A 13,659-nucleotide genomic window follows, 5' to 3' on the forward strand; every position below is an offset into this window, starting at 1 on the left:
TCATGCCTCATGATGCCATCTATTTTGTGAAGTGCACCAGTCCCTCCTGCAGCAAAGCAACCCCACAACATGATGCTGCCACCCCTGTGCTTCACGGTTGGGATGGTGTTCTTTGGCTTACAAGCCTCCCCCTTTTTCCTCCAAACATAACGATGGTCATTATGGCCAAACAGTTCTATTTTTGTTTCATCAGACCAGAGGACATTTCTCCAAAAAGTACGATCTTTGTCCCCATGTGCAGTTGCAAACCGTAGTCTGGCTTTTTTTATGGTGGTTTTGGAGCAGTGGCTTCTTCCTTGCTGAGCGGTCTTTCAGGTTATGTCGATATAAGACTCGTTTTACTGTGGATATAGATACTTAGATACTTTTGTACCGGTTTCCTCCAGAATCTTCACAAGGTCCTTTGCTGTTGTTCTGAGATTGATTTGCACTTTTCGCACTAAAGTACGTTCATCTCTAGGAGACAGAACGCGTCTCCTTCCTGAGCGGTATGACGGCTGCGTGGTCCCATGGTGTTTATACTTGCGTACTATTATTTGTACAGATGAACGTGGTACCTTCATGCGTTTGGAAATTGCTCCCAAGGATGAACCAGACTTGTGGAGGTCTACAATTATTTTTCTGAGGTCTTGGCTGATTTCTTTTGATTTTCCCATAATGTCAAGCAAAGAAGCACTGAGTTTGAAGGTAGGCCTTGAAATACATCCACAGGTACACCTCCAATTGACTCAAATTATGTCAATTAGCCTATCAGAAGCTTCTAAAGCCATGACATAATTTTCTGGAATTTTCCAAGCTGTTTAAAGGCACAGTCAACTTAGTGTATGTAAACTTCTGAACCACTGGAATTGTGATACAGAAATAATACAACATTTAAAACATGATACTTACAGGGATCCTAAATACTTACAGGGATCCTAATTCCATCATAAAACAATTGCATATGTTAGTAGCTTAGTAGAAACCCAGCCCTAGGTCCTTAGATCTTAGGGGTAATTATTTCTTATAATTGAACGTTACATTGCAACCACAGGGCATCAATACCCACATAGAATGTTGTTTGGAAAAAGTAACTGATATTTCTCTATTATTTTAGAGGATGGCTGTCGTCTTAACGGCTCTTAACCAACCATGCTATTTTTTTTGTTTTGTTGTGTTGTTCATAACCTGTTTTGCACATAATGTTGCTGCTCTTATGACTGAAAAGAACTTCTGGACATCAGAACTGCGATTACTCACCTCAAATTGGATGAAGAGTTTTCTTCAATGAGTCGGACGGGAGGGATATACTTCAGACACCCGACCAGGCCCAGATCCCAGTCATTCGCTGGAGAAGGAAACTGAGATTTCGCGGAAAAAGATCAGGATGCCTTGTGAGGATTAGGCGACGAGTGGCTAATCTGCCTTTGCCTTCCGTCCTGCTAGCTAACGTTCAATCGAAGTAAAATAAATGGGACAAACTGAAAGCACGTATATCCTACCGACGGGACATTAAAAACTGTAATATCTTATGTTTCACAGAGTCATGGCTGAACAACGACATTAAGAACATACAGCTGGCGGGTTATACACGCAGGATAGAACAGCAGCCTCTGGTAAGACACGGGGCGGGGGCCTATGCACATATGTAAACAACAGCTGGTGTATGATATCTAAGGAAGTCTCAAGGTTTTGCTCACCTGAGGTAGAGTATCTCATGATAAGCGATAGACTACTCTATCTACCTAGAGTTTTCATCTGTATTTTTTGTAGCTGTCTACATACCACCACAGGCCGATGCTGGCACTAAAACCGCACTCAATGAGCTGTATACCGCCATAAGAAAACACGGAAACGCTCATCCAGAGGTGGCGCTCCTAGTAGCCGGGGACTTTAATGCAGGGAAACTCAAATCAGTGTTACCTCATTTCTATCAGCATGTTAAATGTGCAACCAGAGGGGAAAAAAACTCTAGACCACCTTTACTCCACACACAGAGACACGTACAAAGCTCTACCTCGCTCTCCGTTTGGCAAATCTGACCATAATTCTATCCTCTTGATTCCTGCTTACAAGCAAAAATTAAAGCAGGAAGCACCAGTGACTCGGTCTATAAAAAAGTGGTCAGATGAAGCAGATGCTAAACAACAGGACTGTTTTGCTAGCACAGACTGGAATATGTTCTGGGATTCTTCTGATGGCATTGAGGAGTACACCACATCAGTCACTGGCTTTATCAATAAGTGCATTGAGGATGTTGTCTCCACAGTGACTGTACGTACATACCCCAACCAGAAGCCATGGACTACAGGCAACATTTGCACTGAGCTAAAGGGTAGAGCTGCCACTTTCAAGGAGCAGGACTCTAACCTGGAAGCTTATAAGAAATCCCGCTATGCCCTCCGACGAACCATCAAACAGGCAAAGCGTCAATACAGGACTAAGGTTGAATCGTACTACACCGGCTCCGATGCTCGTCGGTTGTGGCAGGGCTTGCAAACTATTACAGACTACAAAGGGAAGCACAGCCGAGAGCTGTGCAGTGACATAAGCCTACCAGACGAGCTAAATAGCTTCTATGCTCGCTTCGAGGCAAGTAACACTGAAACATGCAGGAGAGCATCAGCTGTTCCGGATGACTGTGTGATCACACTCTCCGCAGCCGATGTGAATAAGACCTTTAAACAGGTCAACCTTCACAAAGCCGCAGGGCCAGACGGATTACCAGGACGTGCACTCCGAGCATGCGCTGACCAACTGGCAAGTGTCTTCACTGACTTTTTCAACCTCTCCCTGTCTGAGTCTGTAATACCAACATGTTTCAAGCAGACCACCATAGTCAGTGTCCCCAAAAACACTAAGGTAACCTGCCTAAATGACTACCGACCCATAGCACTACTGTAGCGATAAAATACTTTGAAAGGCTGGTCATCCCAGAAACCCTAGACCCACTCCAATTTGCATACCGCACCAACAGATCCACAGATGATGCAATTTCTATTGCACTCCACACTGCCCTTTCACACCTGGACAAAAGGAACACCTATGTGAGAATGCTGTTCATTGACTACAGTGCAGCGTTCAACACCATAGTGCCCTCAAAGCTCATCACTAAGCTAAGGACCCTGGAACTAAACACCTCCCACTGCAACTGGATGCAAGACTTCCTGAAGGGCCGCCCCCAGGTGGTAAGGGTAGGTAACAACACATCCACCATGCTGATCCTCAACACCGGGGCCACTCAGGGGTGCGTGCTCAGTCCCCTCCTGTACTCCCTGTTCACTCATGACTGCATGGCCAGGCATGACTCCAACACCATCATTAAGTTTTCGATGACACAGCAGTGGTAGGCCTGATCACCGACAACGATGAGACAGCCTATAGGGAGGAGGTCAGAGACCTGACCGTGTGGTGCAAGGACAACAACCTCTCCCTCAACATGATCAAGATAAAGGAGATGATTGTGGACTACAGGAAAAGGAGGACCGAGCACGCACCCATTCTCATCGACGGGGATGTAGTGGAGCAGGTTGAGAGCTTCAAGTTCCTTGGTGTCCACATCACCAACAAACTAACATGGTCCAAGCATGCCAAGACAGTCGTGAAGAGGGCACGACAAAACCTATTCCCCCTCAGTAGACTGAAAATATTTGGCATGGGTCCTCAGATCCTCAAAAGGTTTTACAGCTGCACCATCGAGAGCACCTTGACGAGTTGCATCACTGCCTGGTATGGCAACTGCTCGGCCTCCAACCGTAAGGCACTACAGAGGGTAGTGCGTACGGCCAAGTACATCACCGGGTACATCACCACTGCAAGGCAAGTGGTACCGGAGCGCCAAGTCTAGGTCCAAGAGGCTTCTAAACAGCTTCTACCCACAAGCCATAAGACTCCTGAACAGCTAATCAAATGGCTACACAGACTATTTGCATTGCCCCCCCCCCCCCCCCCCCCCCCTACGCTGATGCTACTCTCTGTTATTATCTATGCATAGTCACTTTAATAACTCTACCTACATGTACATATTACTTCTATTACCTCGACACAGGTGCCCCCGCACATTTACTCTGTACCGGTACCCCCAGTATATAGCCTCGCTATTGTTATTTACTGCTGCTCTTTAATTATTTATTATTCTTATCTCATATTTTTTTTTTGGGGGGGGGGGATTTTCTTAAAACTGCATTGTTTGTTAAGGGCTTGCAAGTAAGCATTCGGCGCAGCTCTTCACATAACAGAAGGAGGGGAAATGGCGTCAAATAATCATAGAAATAGAAAGACAAGAATGCAATTCTGACTATTTCTATGGATGGAACCATGAGACAAGAGACAAGATAATGATGTGTCTGGATCTAGATCTACATTCCTCTCACTGTAACGATGCAGCCAGGGCCAACAGGAGGGGAAATCATTGTCATCAGTTCAGTAAGAGGAGAGAAACAGGTCAGTAAGCCTATCAATAATGTAACAGACCGACCGGTGGGTGGGTGGGTGGATGCATGTTGTTAGTGCTCATAAAAAGAAAGACGCCCTGCCCTGCTACGCCTGAAACTGTCAGTATGGGAGATGATATACTGTTGTTATCATAATTCCCCCATTACAATAAGAATGGTGGTGTGTGCATGTTAGGGTTCATAAAGATAGCCCTGCACTGCTATGTCTAGCAGTATGGGAGAGTGTAAGGATATCTTGTGATAGGAATTATTCTGTTACAGTATGAATCACACCCCATACACTCATTAGTAGGAAGGATCATATCGGGGCAGGTGGTGAGAGTGGGGGTGGGGCAGGATGTTTACGAGTCACTGAAACTACTCCTCAGATTACCATAAGAGGTTTTTGTGTAGGAATACGGGATAGCAAATATGACTGTTTATGGAGACTTCAAATAATAGCCTATGAACTGCCTCTCAAACCAAGCTCCATGTTGAAAAATCCACAAGTGCAGAGTATGTGTGAAAAATCTATTCTGGTCAATCTAAGAGTAGAGGGGGATCTGTGCAGGGCGGCAGGGAATTACTATGGGTTCTGAATGCTGAGTGTGGGGGCCGGCCAGTGGTCAAGGAACAGCCAATAATTCAGTGTGTGTTGTGTAAATGTGTGTGTGTGTGTGTGTGTCTATTTATGTGTGATTAAACAGACCTTACAACCCCAGCATGTGATATAACCGAATTACCTTGTCTGGTGCACTCTGCGAAATGGCCCCGAGACAATTCTCCCTCACCAAGGAAGGAGCATGAACTTTCTCAGGTGCTTCTCCATCACCATGACACGAGGAATTGCATGGACATTATAGTAAACTAGTGGTTGCTGGTGTATTAATCCGTGCTTGATTTAGGCAGAATCTCACCGGAGCTGAGTACCAGGACCTCACATGTTCTACTGCTTGAACTCCTGTTCCTCTTATAGTATAATCATTCAAAAATATTGTGGAGCTCCTGCACCTAAATGTAAACAGTACCGGTACCTATTTCAGTCCAAGTCAATCACTGATAGTGTCCTGGTCGAAAAAGACTGAGACCCCATAGATCAAAAGTTGTTTATAATGTGGAGTGTAGAAACAGGTCAAAGAAAGAGTGGTGGAAAAGAAAGGGTCCGTGAATTCGTAGGATCATGCACAAGAAATAAAGAATGAAAGAAAGATGCTCAGGCGTCATTATGTATATTTCCCGGGAGTGTAGTGCATGTGGCACTGTGACTGCACACGTCACTAGGCGAGATCGCACCTTGGACAGCGACAGCGTCGTCTGTCAATACAACAGCCGAACGGAATCTGCCCTCCCCATCCCTAACTACAGGGCTCCAGAGAGGGTGCATCCATATCATACAGCGGAGACAGACTAATGACTGTAGAGAAGAAAATGATAAAAGTATACCAGTGTCATGCAGTTTTTCATTCTTGTAGGCTAGTATTCATTCCGGAAGTAGGTGCTGCGTTGGTTCACTATCAAAGTCGACCATTTCGAGGAGGAATCAGGCAGCGCGAGCAAGCAGTAGGCTATCATCATCATCACCATCTGAGAGGCTAGGCTACAATATCAATGGCATTAGGCTACTGCTGTAATTGCCCTCTCGGATGTGTAGACATCTCCATCGGTCTGTAATTAGAAGATTGCAGCAACTGTTGTTTTGAATTCTGGTCTGTTATTCTCAAATTTCGGTGCACCATATTTTCAACGCAAAGATTGAAGACACCGAAGAGAAATGCTGATGGCTATCAAATGAAGGTGGGATGTATCGCTGTTTTGAGTGGATATATTTACAGATATATTTAACATGAAAATTCACTGGATTGTAAATTGGATCCACTCTGTGTGGACGTCGGGTGGAATGAGGTGGACCATTCTTGATGGATCAATCCAAAACATGACAGAAGTGGAATAGAATCGAAAAATCATGATCTGACGATTGGAATGCTACTAAGGATCATTAAAAAGACGATATAATCACACGTCTGCATCTAACTTTCATTATATCGTCTGTCCGCACCCTTTTGGATTATGCTTCTTGACAACAGTCCCAGATATGACTGTGGGGTTGGAAATGGAATGTTGTTGTTTTTTTACACCTCGTTCTAGTTTATGTCTCTCCGTTGTTCACTCTCCCACTAGTCCACACTGGCATGTCTTCTGCTTTGTGTAGCAAACATATCTTTTTGCTGCAAACCCCTAATGCAAGCTATTTGATGATGTGTATAATTTAGATCGATAGTGCAGGCAATGGACGATATAGGCCTATCACGTATTTGTGGTGATAGGGGTGGAGGAAGAATCTAGCTTGACAGCATTCGCAGAGTTGTTTCGTAATGAATATTGAGAGAGTGTATCGAGCTTCTTAAGAGGGAAATCTCTCATCTGCATTGTCTTAGACACACATGCCATCAGAGACAACAACCAAGACGTGGTCATTTATTTCTTACCATTTGACAGAACATTTACAGTAGGGTGATCCTACAAGTTTTGTAAGCTCATCAGTGATGCTATTCAGAAAATGTTTAGGTAAAATCCCCTAAGTAATAGCATATGCAGCACAATAATTGGCTAAAGATAATAGGCGTACAATAATAATAATAATAACCCTTCTCCTAAATCAAAGGCATATTTTATTTTTTCTTGAGACCACCTTATTTTCAAATTGGTTTCATTCCCTTCTGAATAATTAATGTAGCCAAACATGTTCAAATATAGGATCCGCATGTTTTTCAACGAACTGAAAGTACTGGTTTTTATGCGAGACGATTCGAGACAGCCTGAACGACCCGAAGCAGAGAGACGGTCCAGCATGCGGGGTCTTGGGATGGGCGGCTGCGGCTGGCCTCCCTTTGTGGACTGCTCCTCCCGGGATGACGAGGAGGAGTATTACGGGACGGATCCTCGGCCTCGGAGCCTGGGCTTTGAGGAGAAGGACCCCAAACTGCAAGTGGGCCTGGATGCGGTGTCGCTCACCAGCACTGCAAGCAGCCTGCGCTGTCGTATCTGCTTTCAGGGTCCGGAGCAGGTACTGTCCCAGATAGATACATACGCCTTCGTTGTCCCGCTTTTCGCGCCACAACACAAAACTGCTCAATTTGACTATTAGGCAATAGCCCTACGCTGTCCATGGTTCTGAATGTTAGTGCGCGTGTAAACCTATATTGCTACATTTTGACCTGTTTCGATTTGGTGTGTTCTGTGACATTGACAAATTGATTTGGTTGAGAAAATACGACAAATACAATTGTTATTTTAGTACTCTATAGCCTACAACAATGTTGATTATAGCTTGACTGATGTCATGGTCCACGTGTGCACGTGAATAATAATTGGCCTGGTAATGAACTGGTAACGAATGTCAGAAGAGCAGAAACAGACTGGAACCCAGGCTATGTCTGTGGGCCTCTAAGCCAATGAATGTATAGGGATGCAGAACAATGAACGGAGCTTTGGTCCTCAGCCAAAATTTGACACAACAGATGTGCAGAACCTGTACAGCCTGGCTGAGCTCGTTAACCATGGCCTTGAGATAATGAGATATGGTGTAAGTGCCACTGGAGCACAGATGGAAATCACCACTTAATCACTTTGTGAGATTTTATGTTTGTCATAGCATTATTACAGTATACAGTAGGTGCTACTTCCTAGCATCTGTAAACTCAATGGGAGCTATGCAGAAATGAAAAACTATAAAAAAGGAACAGGCAGGTGTTTTACACCTGTAATATAACCTTAAGAAATGTTGATCAGTTACCTGGTTCTGACCAGTTGTTCCACGTGGTTTGGATCTCAGGCTAATTGGCCGGGCCTTAAAGTGAATAGACTATGAGGCAAAGGCAAACACACATTCAGAATACATTTAAAGAATGATTTAAAAGCAGCATCAATATTCTTTAGATTGACATGATAGGAACTTATCTTTCAGCACTGCTTCCCTGTACCACTTCAACTTCATGATTACTTAGAAGATAAGCTATTATCTTAGACTCAGCCACTTTGTCATTTAATTGTTATTTCATTATTCAAGTGGGTCACAACAGGGGACAGTCATGTCCCTGTCAGTTGAGCAATTATTTCTACAAATATAATAACCTTGCTCTGTGGGACGCATGAAATATGATTCATAATTAAACTTCCTGTCAGAGCCGTCAGGAGGAGGACTCCATGGCATTGCAATGGCATGTGCACCCATAGAAATATAATATCTAGAACGGGCATCCCCATTCAAGTCAAGGTGACATGATGGGTGGTCTGGGGTCTTAGGAGATTTTATACTAATAATAATATATGCCATTTAACAGACACCTTTATCCAATGCGACTTACATTTTCCCATTCTAGTGATAATTTTTCTCTGTGCTCCATCACCAACCTTTCCACTTGACATGGTCTAGCTTCAGAATAGGCTGTGCCAGAGCCTATTCTGAAGTATGGAATGTTAGCCAAATATGAGGCGCTGGGCAGTGCCAGGCAGCATTTGCTTCAGACAGGATGGGTGCCTGGATGGATGGGTGTGTGTGTGGGTGGACACACTATTACTTTTACCTGGCTTGACATTTTGCTGTACAACAAATGTTTGTTTAAGTTTTTATTCAGTTCCTCATATACTGCGGATATATATACTTCCTCATATACTGCTGACCAGTTTATGACTGATGGGACATGTGGCTCCTCTCCCCCACTCAAATCGGTATGTTGTTAGTCAATGAAAGTATCTTATAATAACAAGGTTTAACAAGCAAACCTGGGGAAAATAAATGTAAAAAACAGGAAAAGATTATGAAGTGTCATTGTAATACCACTGTCAAAAAACACGCAACTGGTTATTTAGGGAGAAATACACATGGGTTAAATGAGTCACTCTCTACCAACTGAACCAAAATGAAAACATATTTTCCCCATTTGTGCTTAAAAATCATTTGGGATCCAATTATTTCTGGAGTGAGGGTAGTTTCTAATATGGCACTATTAAATACAATTTTAAATATGGATGGTTAACTTTAGATTTTGGTTGTGGTTTGATCTTGTTCATTGCTACCAGATGTATTTGCAGATTAACTTGATATAAAAAGTAGAAGGTAATACTAGTTTTGCGTGCTCTTAGAGTAAATGGGTAAATGTGTACACATGACTCATGCCAAACTTATTCAAAACATCTCAACATACTCCCCTTTCCTTCATGAGTCCTCATGGACTATGTCCCGATTCTCCACCCTTCTAAAGTATGCACTTGCACATTCCCGTCACGGATTTCACAATCTACTTAAATGGGGATGATCTAATTAGATGGTTTGCTGTAGGTACTGCAAGCAATGAATAGGAAACTGCATTCAGGGGAATTACTAGGCTACTTTTTAACTTCAGCCCATTTAGATGTGTATAATTAGACACATACATGACTGTAAAAAAAAATCTACAATGCTCAACATTCTCTCTATTCCTCAAGAGTCAATCTGATGAAAGTTATTCTTTACCCATCCTACCCATCCAGATGAGAAGTGCAATGTTTGCTGTAGGTACTGCAGTAGGGCCTGTATTGATTGAGTCCACTGAGAGTCTGTCTCTGTGCTGAAATGGCAACCTATTCCCTATATAGTGTACTACTTTTGACATGAGCCCTATGGGCCCTGGTCTAAAGTAGTGCAACATGAAGGGAATAGGCTGCCATTTGGGACCCGTTTTGTGTGAACAGTAGGGGTTGAATGGCTCACCTCCCGTTCACCTGCCTGCCCTTCAAATCACTGTGCACCCCTGCCGATGTTGCCGGGCCCTAATTGGCTCGTTCTGGCCAATAGGCCAGCATCAAGCTGGGCACATGCATTGATCTACTAATTATTCCTAGACATGCATCATTTTAGCATTGAGTAATATACTACCCTCGACATTTAGCTACAGTACTGACGTTTTCACCACTTTTGATTTTCCATTTACTAAGGTGGAAATTGTGGAAGAGGAGGAAGATACTCTAATTAATAATGAATAGGTCATTCATAGTTGCTTTATGACTGTTTCAAACTCTAAAATATGTGGGAGGATTGTGATATTGTGTTAAGGTGCCCCACAACCTGTGTGGGTCCACCCATTGTATTTTTACTGAGTGTGCCAGACAGACATACACAAAAAACAGTAGCTTTGGTGAGACATTGAGGGCTATCCATAATCCAGTATTGTTTCTTATTCCAAAATATTTCCAATTCAGAAATAACCCATGGTGTGTTATGCCACATCAGACTCAGATCACAGAACATTGACTTGAATGGGAATGTTTATTCTAGTCATTCTAATTCTATGGTTGGACCCCTCTCTCTCCTGCAGGGAGAGCTGCTGAGCCCATGTCGCTGTAAGGGTTCTGTGCGCTGCACCCACCAGCCCTGCCTCATCCGCTGGATCAGCGAGAGAGGCTCCTGGAGCTGTGAGCTTTGCTACTTCAAGTACCATGTCCTGGCCATCAGCACCAAGAACCCACTGCAGGTATGTCTCGTCACTCCGCCCAAACCCTCATTCTCTAGGACTTACGCTCTGGCCAGAATCAGACCCTAGCCCTTAGGTACTTCATGCAGTACAATACAATAGTAGCTCCACTTTGCACACTTTCGTGATTTTCCTCATATTGCTTATACCTATCCAATCCTTTCTGATTTACACAAGTGTCTAGGGAGTAGGGGGTCTGTCTCATCCACTCCAGTCATGTGTGCATTGTGCACTAGGTCTACTCTCATCTTCCAAATCAATGACGGTTTTTCTAGTGGCCACAGCCCACAGATCTTATCTCACAGGCAGTTTTCTGCTGATGCATCAACTTCAAACCATGCACAATACCGCTATCAGAGTATTACGCAGTGCTCTGCTCTGGTGCACTAGTCTAGGCGTTACAGTTACTCACTCTGCTAGAACAAATCTTGGGCACTCGCAAGGATGAAAGTGTGAAAACTGGACCTGTGCTGACACATTTTCCTGTTGCGTCACTAGATCTGCGCCTGAAATGAAATCCTATCCATTTGACTGTTTCCCCTTTCTTACTGGCCCTTTCTTGGCCCTCGTGTCCGTTCTGTTCAGTGGCAGGCCATCTCCCTGACGGTGATCGAGAAGGTCCAGATCGCTGCCATCATCCTGGGCTCCCTGTTCCTCATCGCCAGCATCTCCTGGCTCGTCTGGTCGTCCCTCAGCCCCTCGGCCAAGTGGCAGCGCCAGGACCTGCTCTTCCAGATCTGCTACGGCATGTACGGCTTCATGGACATCGTGTGCATTGGTGAGGAGGAGGAATCACAGAAGACACACACACACACATTAACATGCACACACACACACACACACACACACACACACACACACACACCACACACCACACACCACACACCACACACCACACACCACACACACACACACACACACACACACACACACACACACACACACACACACTGTGAAGCTTTGTAGATTCTACCTGGTAAAAATGGTGCATTGCCAGACTCAAAACAGATGGCGCTGCTTACATGTCTGCACTGTGTGGTTATACCAAATGTCTGTAATTTGTTAGCACTAGAGTAAGTTGCTTTGTATGACAGATTTGTACCTATTACCTACTCCCAAGTATTTCATGCCTTAAAAATAATTGAATGTCGTGCCTCTTCCTATCTCTGTAAAATCATCTCTCTCTTCCTAGGGCTTATAATCCATGAGGGCTCATCAGTATACCGAATATTCAAGCGATGGCAGGCTGTCAATCAACAATGGAAAGTATTGAACTATATAAAAGCCAATGACTTGGGGGACCCGTTGAGTAGCAGTAAGGGTGGGGGTCGGGGCTCACGGAGTAACCCCCATGGCTTGGGTAGTGGCGGCAGCAGGAGACAGAGTCGGAGGTTCAGGACTATTCTGGACCACCACTGTGGCTACACCATCCTTCATATTCTGAGCCAGCTACGGCCACACAACCCACGTATCGGCTCCTCGGCCAACCGTGAGGTGGTGATGAGGGTGACAACGGTATGAAACTGAGCGTGGAAGGGGTGGAATGAAGGAATAAAGCAGGGTATTGTTTTGTTTTCTGGGGGGGTCTGGTCGGTTCTTTCAAGATTCTGTCAACTCCATTGAGGAACTCGATTTCAGTACCCAGCCCAAGGAAGGATACGTACAGACAAGACAATGTCTGGACCTGCAGCCAAGGTACTATGATATTGTAACAACCCTTGCCTTGGTAGGCTCATTACGATCCCTGCCAAGTAGGTTAATCCTACTGGAGCAGTTGTTACGAGTTTGTCTATGGGCTGGGAGACCTGGGTTCGAGACAATGTGTTGGATGTTTGGAAACGTCCTGAAACAGCAACAGACCGCACATATGAGGATCTTTACAGGAGTTTGTTAAAAAAGCGATGCACATGATTTGTAATAATTGAAGAATGGTTATTATAAACTATGTAAACATGCAAACTATCCAACATGCTTTATAACAACCCAATCCAAGGATATTTTTCAGTCCGATTTCAGGATGCACAAAGAAATACATGTATTTTCTTTTTTTCTGGTGTGTTTTTTTTGGTATGGTTTCTTTTTTTGCCATTTAGATTTTTATACGGGGAGTATGATTTAAGGAGATACCTGAAACTCCTTATGGCACGCCAAGCATTTTCAAACAACTCTAAATAATAATAATAATAATAGTTCTGCGGTTCTGAAATATTGCTGTAGCTAATGATGATTAGGCTACAGACTGGAGAACAAAGAATACATCATATTACATCATACATCAAAGCCATCATATGAAAACTGACGTTAATTACTGCAAACAATACAGGGATCAAGGGATAGTCTACAAAAGGAAAATAATGCATTTATTAAGATTCAAATGACTCCTAGTCCTATCTTCTCTGCAATAAAGACATCTGTACATTTCACAGTGAATTTTGCATGGGTATATCATTTTTTTATGCCGCATAATTATCACATAACATTTAAGCACTACTACAAATTTGCTCTATTCAGAAAGGTGCTTGTCAGAAGAAACACTTTTTATTCAGCTGGTTTTATTGCACCAAACCGTTTTTTTAAATCTGACTGATGGCAGTGTTGTTTCAGCTATAACAGAGATGACCGACTTGCTGCTGTGTGCTGATGATTCAGATTTGATAACAAGCAAACAAACCATTGGATTAAAGATGGAGATCTGAGGATCCCTTATTATTCACTGTTTCACTCCTGTGTCTTTGTTT

The 13,659-nt window shown here is 43.7% G+C and overlaps 1 protein-coding gene across 1 annotated transcript; it reads left to right on the plus strand.

The window, feature by feature from the left end:
- The first annotated feature begins 7,152 nt into the window (after window positions 1–7,152).
- On the plus strand, window positions 7,153–12,824 carry LOC120060648 (E3 ubiquitin-protein ligase MARCHF9-like). Its single transcript, XM_039010036.1, has 4 exons — window positions 7,153–7,476; window positions 10,766–10,921; window positions 11,507–11,699; window positions 12,114–12,824. Exons 1-4 carry the CDS (start codon window positions 7,153–7,155, stop codon window positions 12,440–12,442), a joined length of 1,002 nt encoding a protein of 333 aa, XP_038865964.1. The 3' UTR covers window positions 12,443–12,824.
- The last annotated feature ends 835 nt before the right edge of the window (window positions 12,825–13,659 follow it).

The sequence above is a fragment of the Salvelinus namaycush genome, chromosome 16 (genome assembly GCF_016432855.1).
Source record: "Salvelinus namaycush isolate Seneca chromosome 16, SaNama_1.0, whole genome shotgun sequence".
NCBI classification, from domain to species: domain Eukaryota; kingdom Metazoa; phylum Chordata; class Actinopteri; order Salmoniformes; family Salmonidae; genus Salvelinus; species Salvelinus namaycush.

Bases quoted from the DNA above. Each gene is read 5' to 3' on its own strand.
- LOC120060648 (XM_039010036.1), top strand. From the start codon at position 7,153: ATGTTCAAATATAGGATCCGCATGTTTTTCAACGAACTGAAAGTACTG. The intron at 10,922-11,506 runs GTATGTCTCGTC...CGTTCTGTTCAG, and splicing joins GCACCAAGAACCCACTGCAG to TGGCAGGCCATCTCCCTGAC. The intron at 11,700-12,113 runs GTGAGGAGGAGG...CTCTCTTCCTAG, and splicing joins CATGGACATCGTGTGCATTG to GGCTTATAATCCATGAGGGC.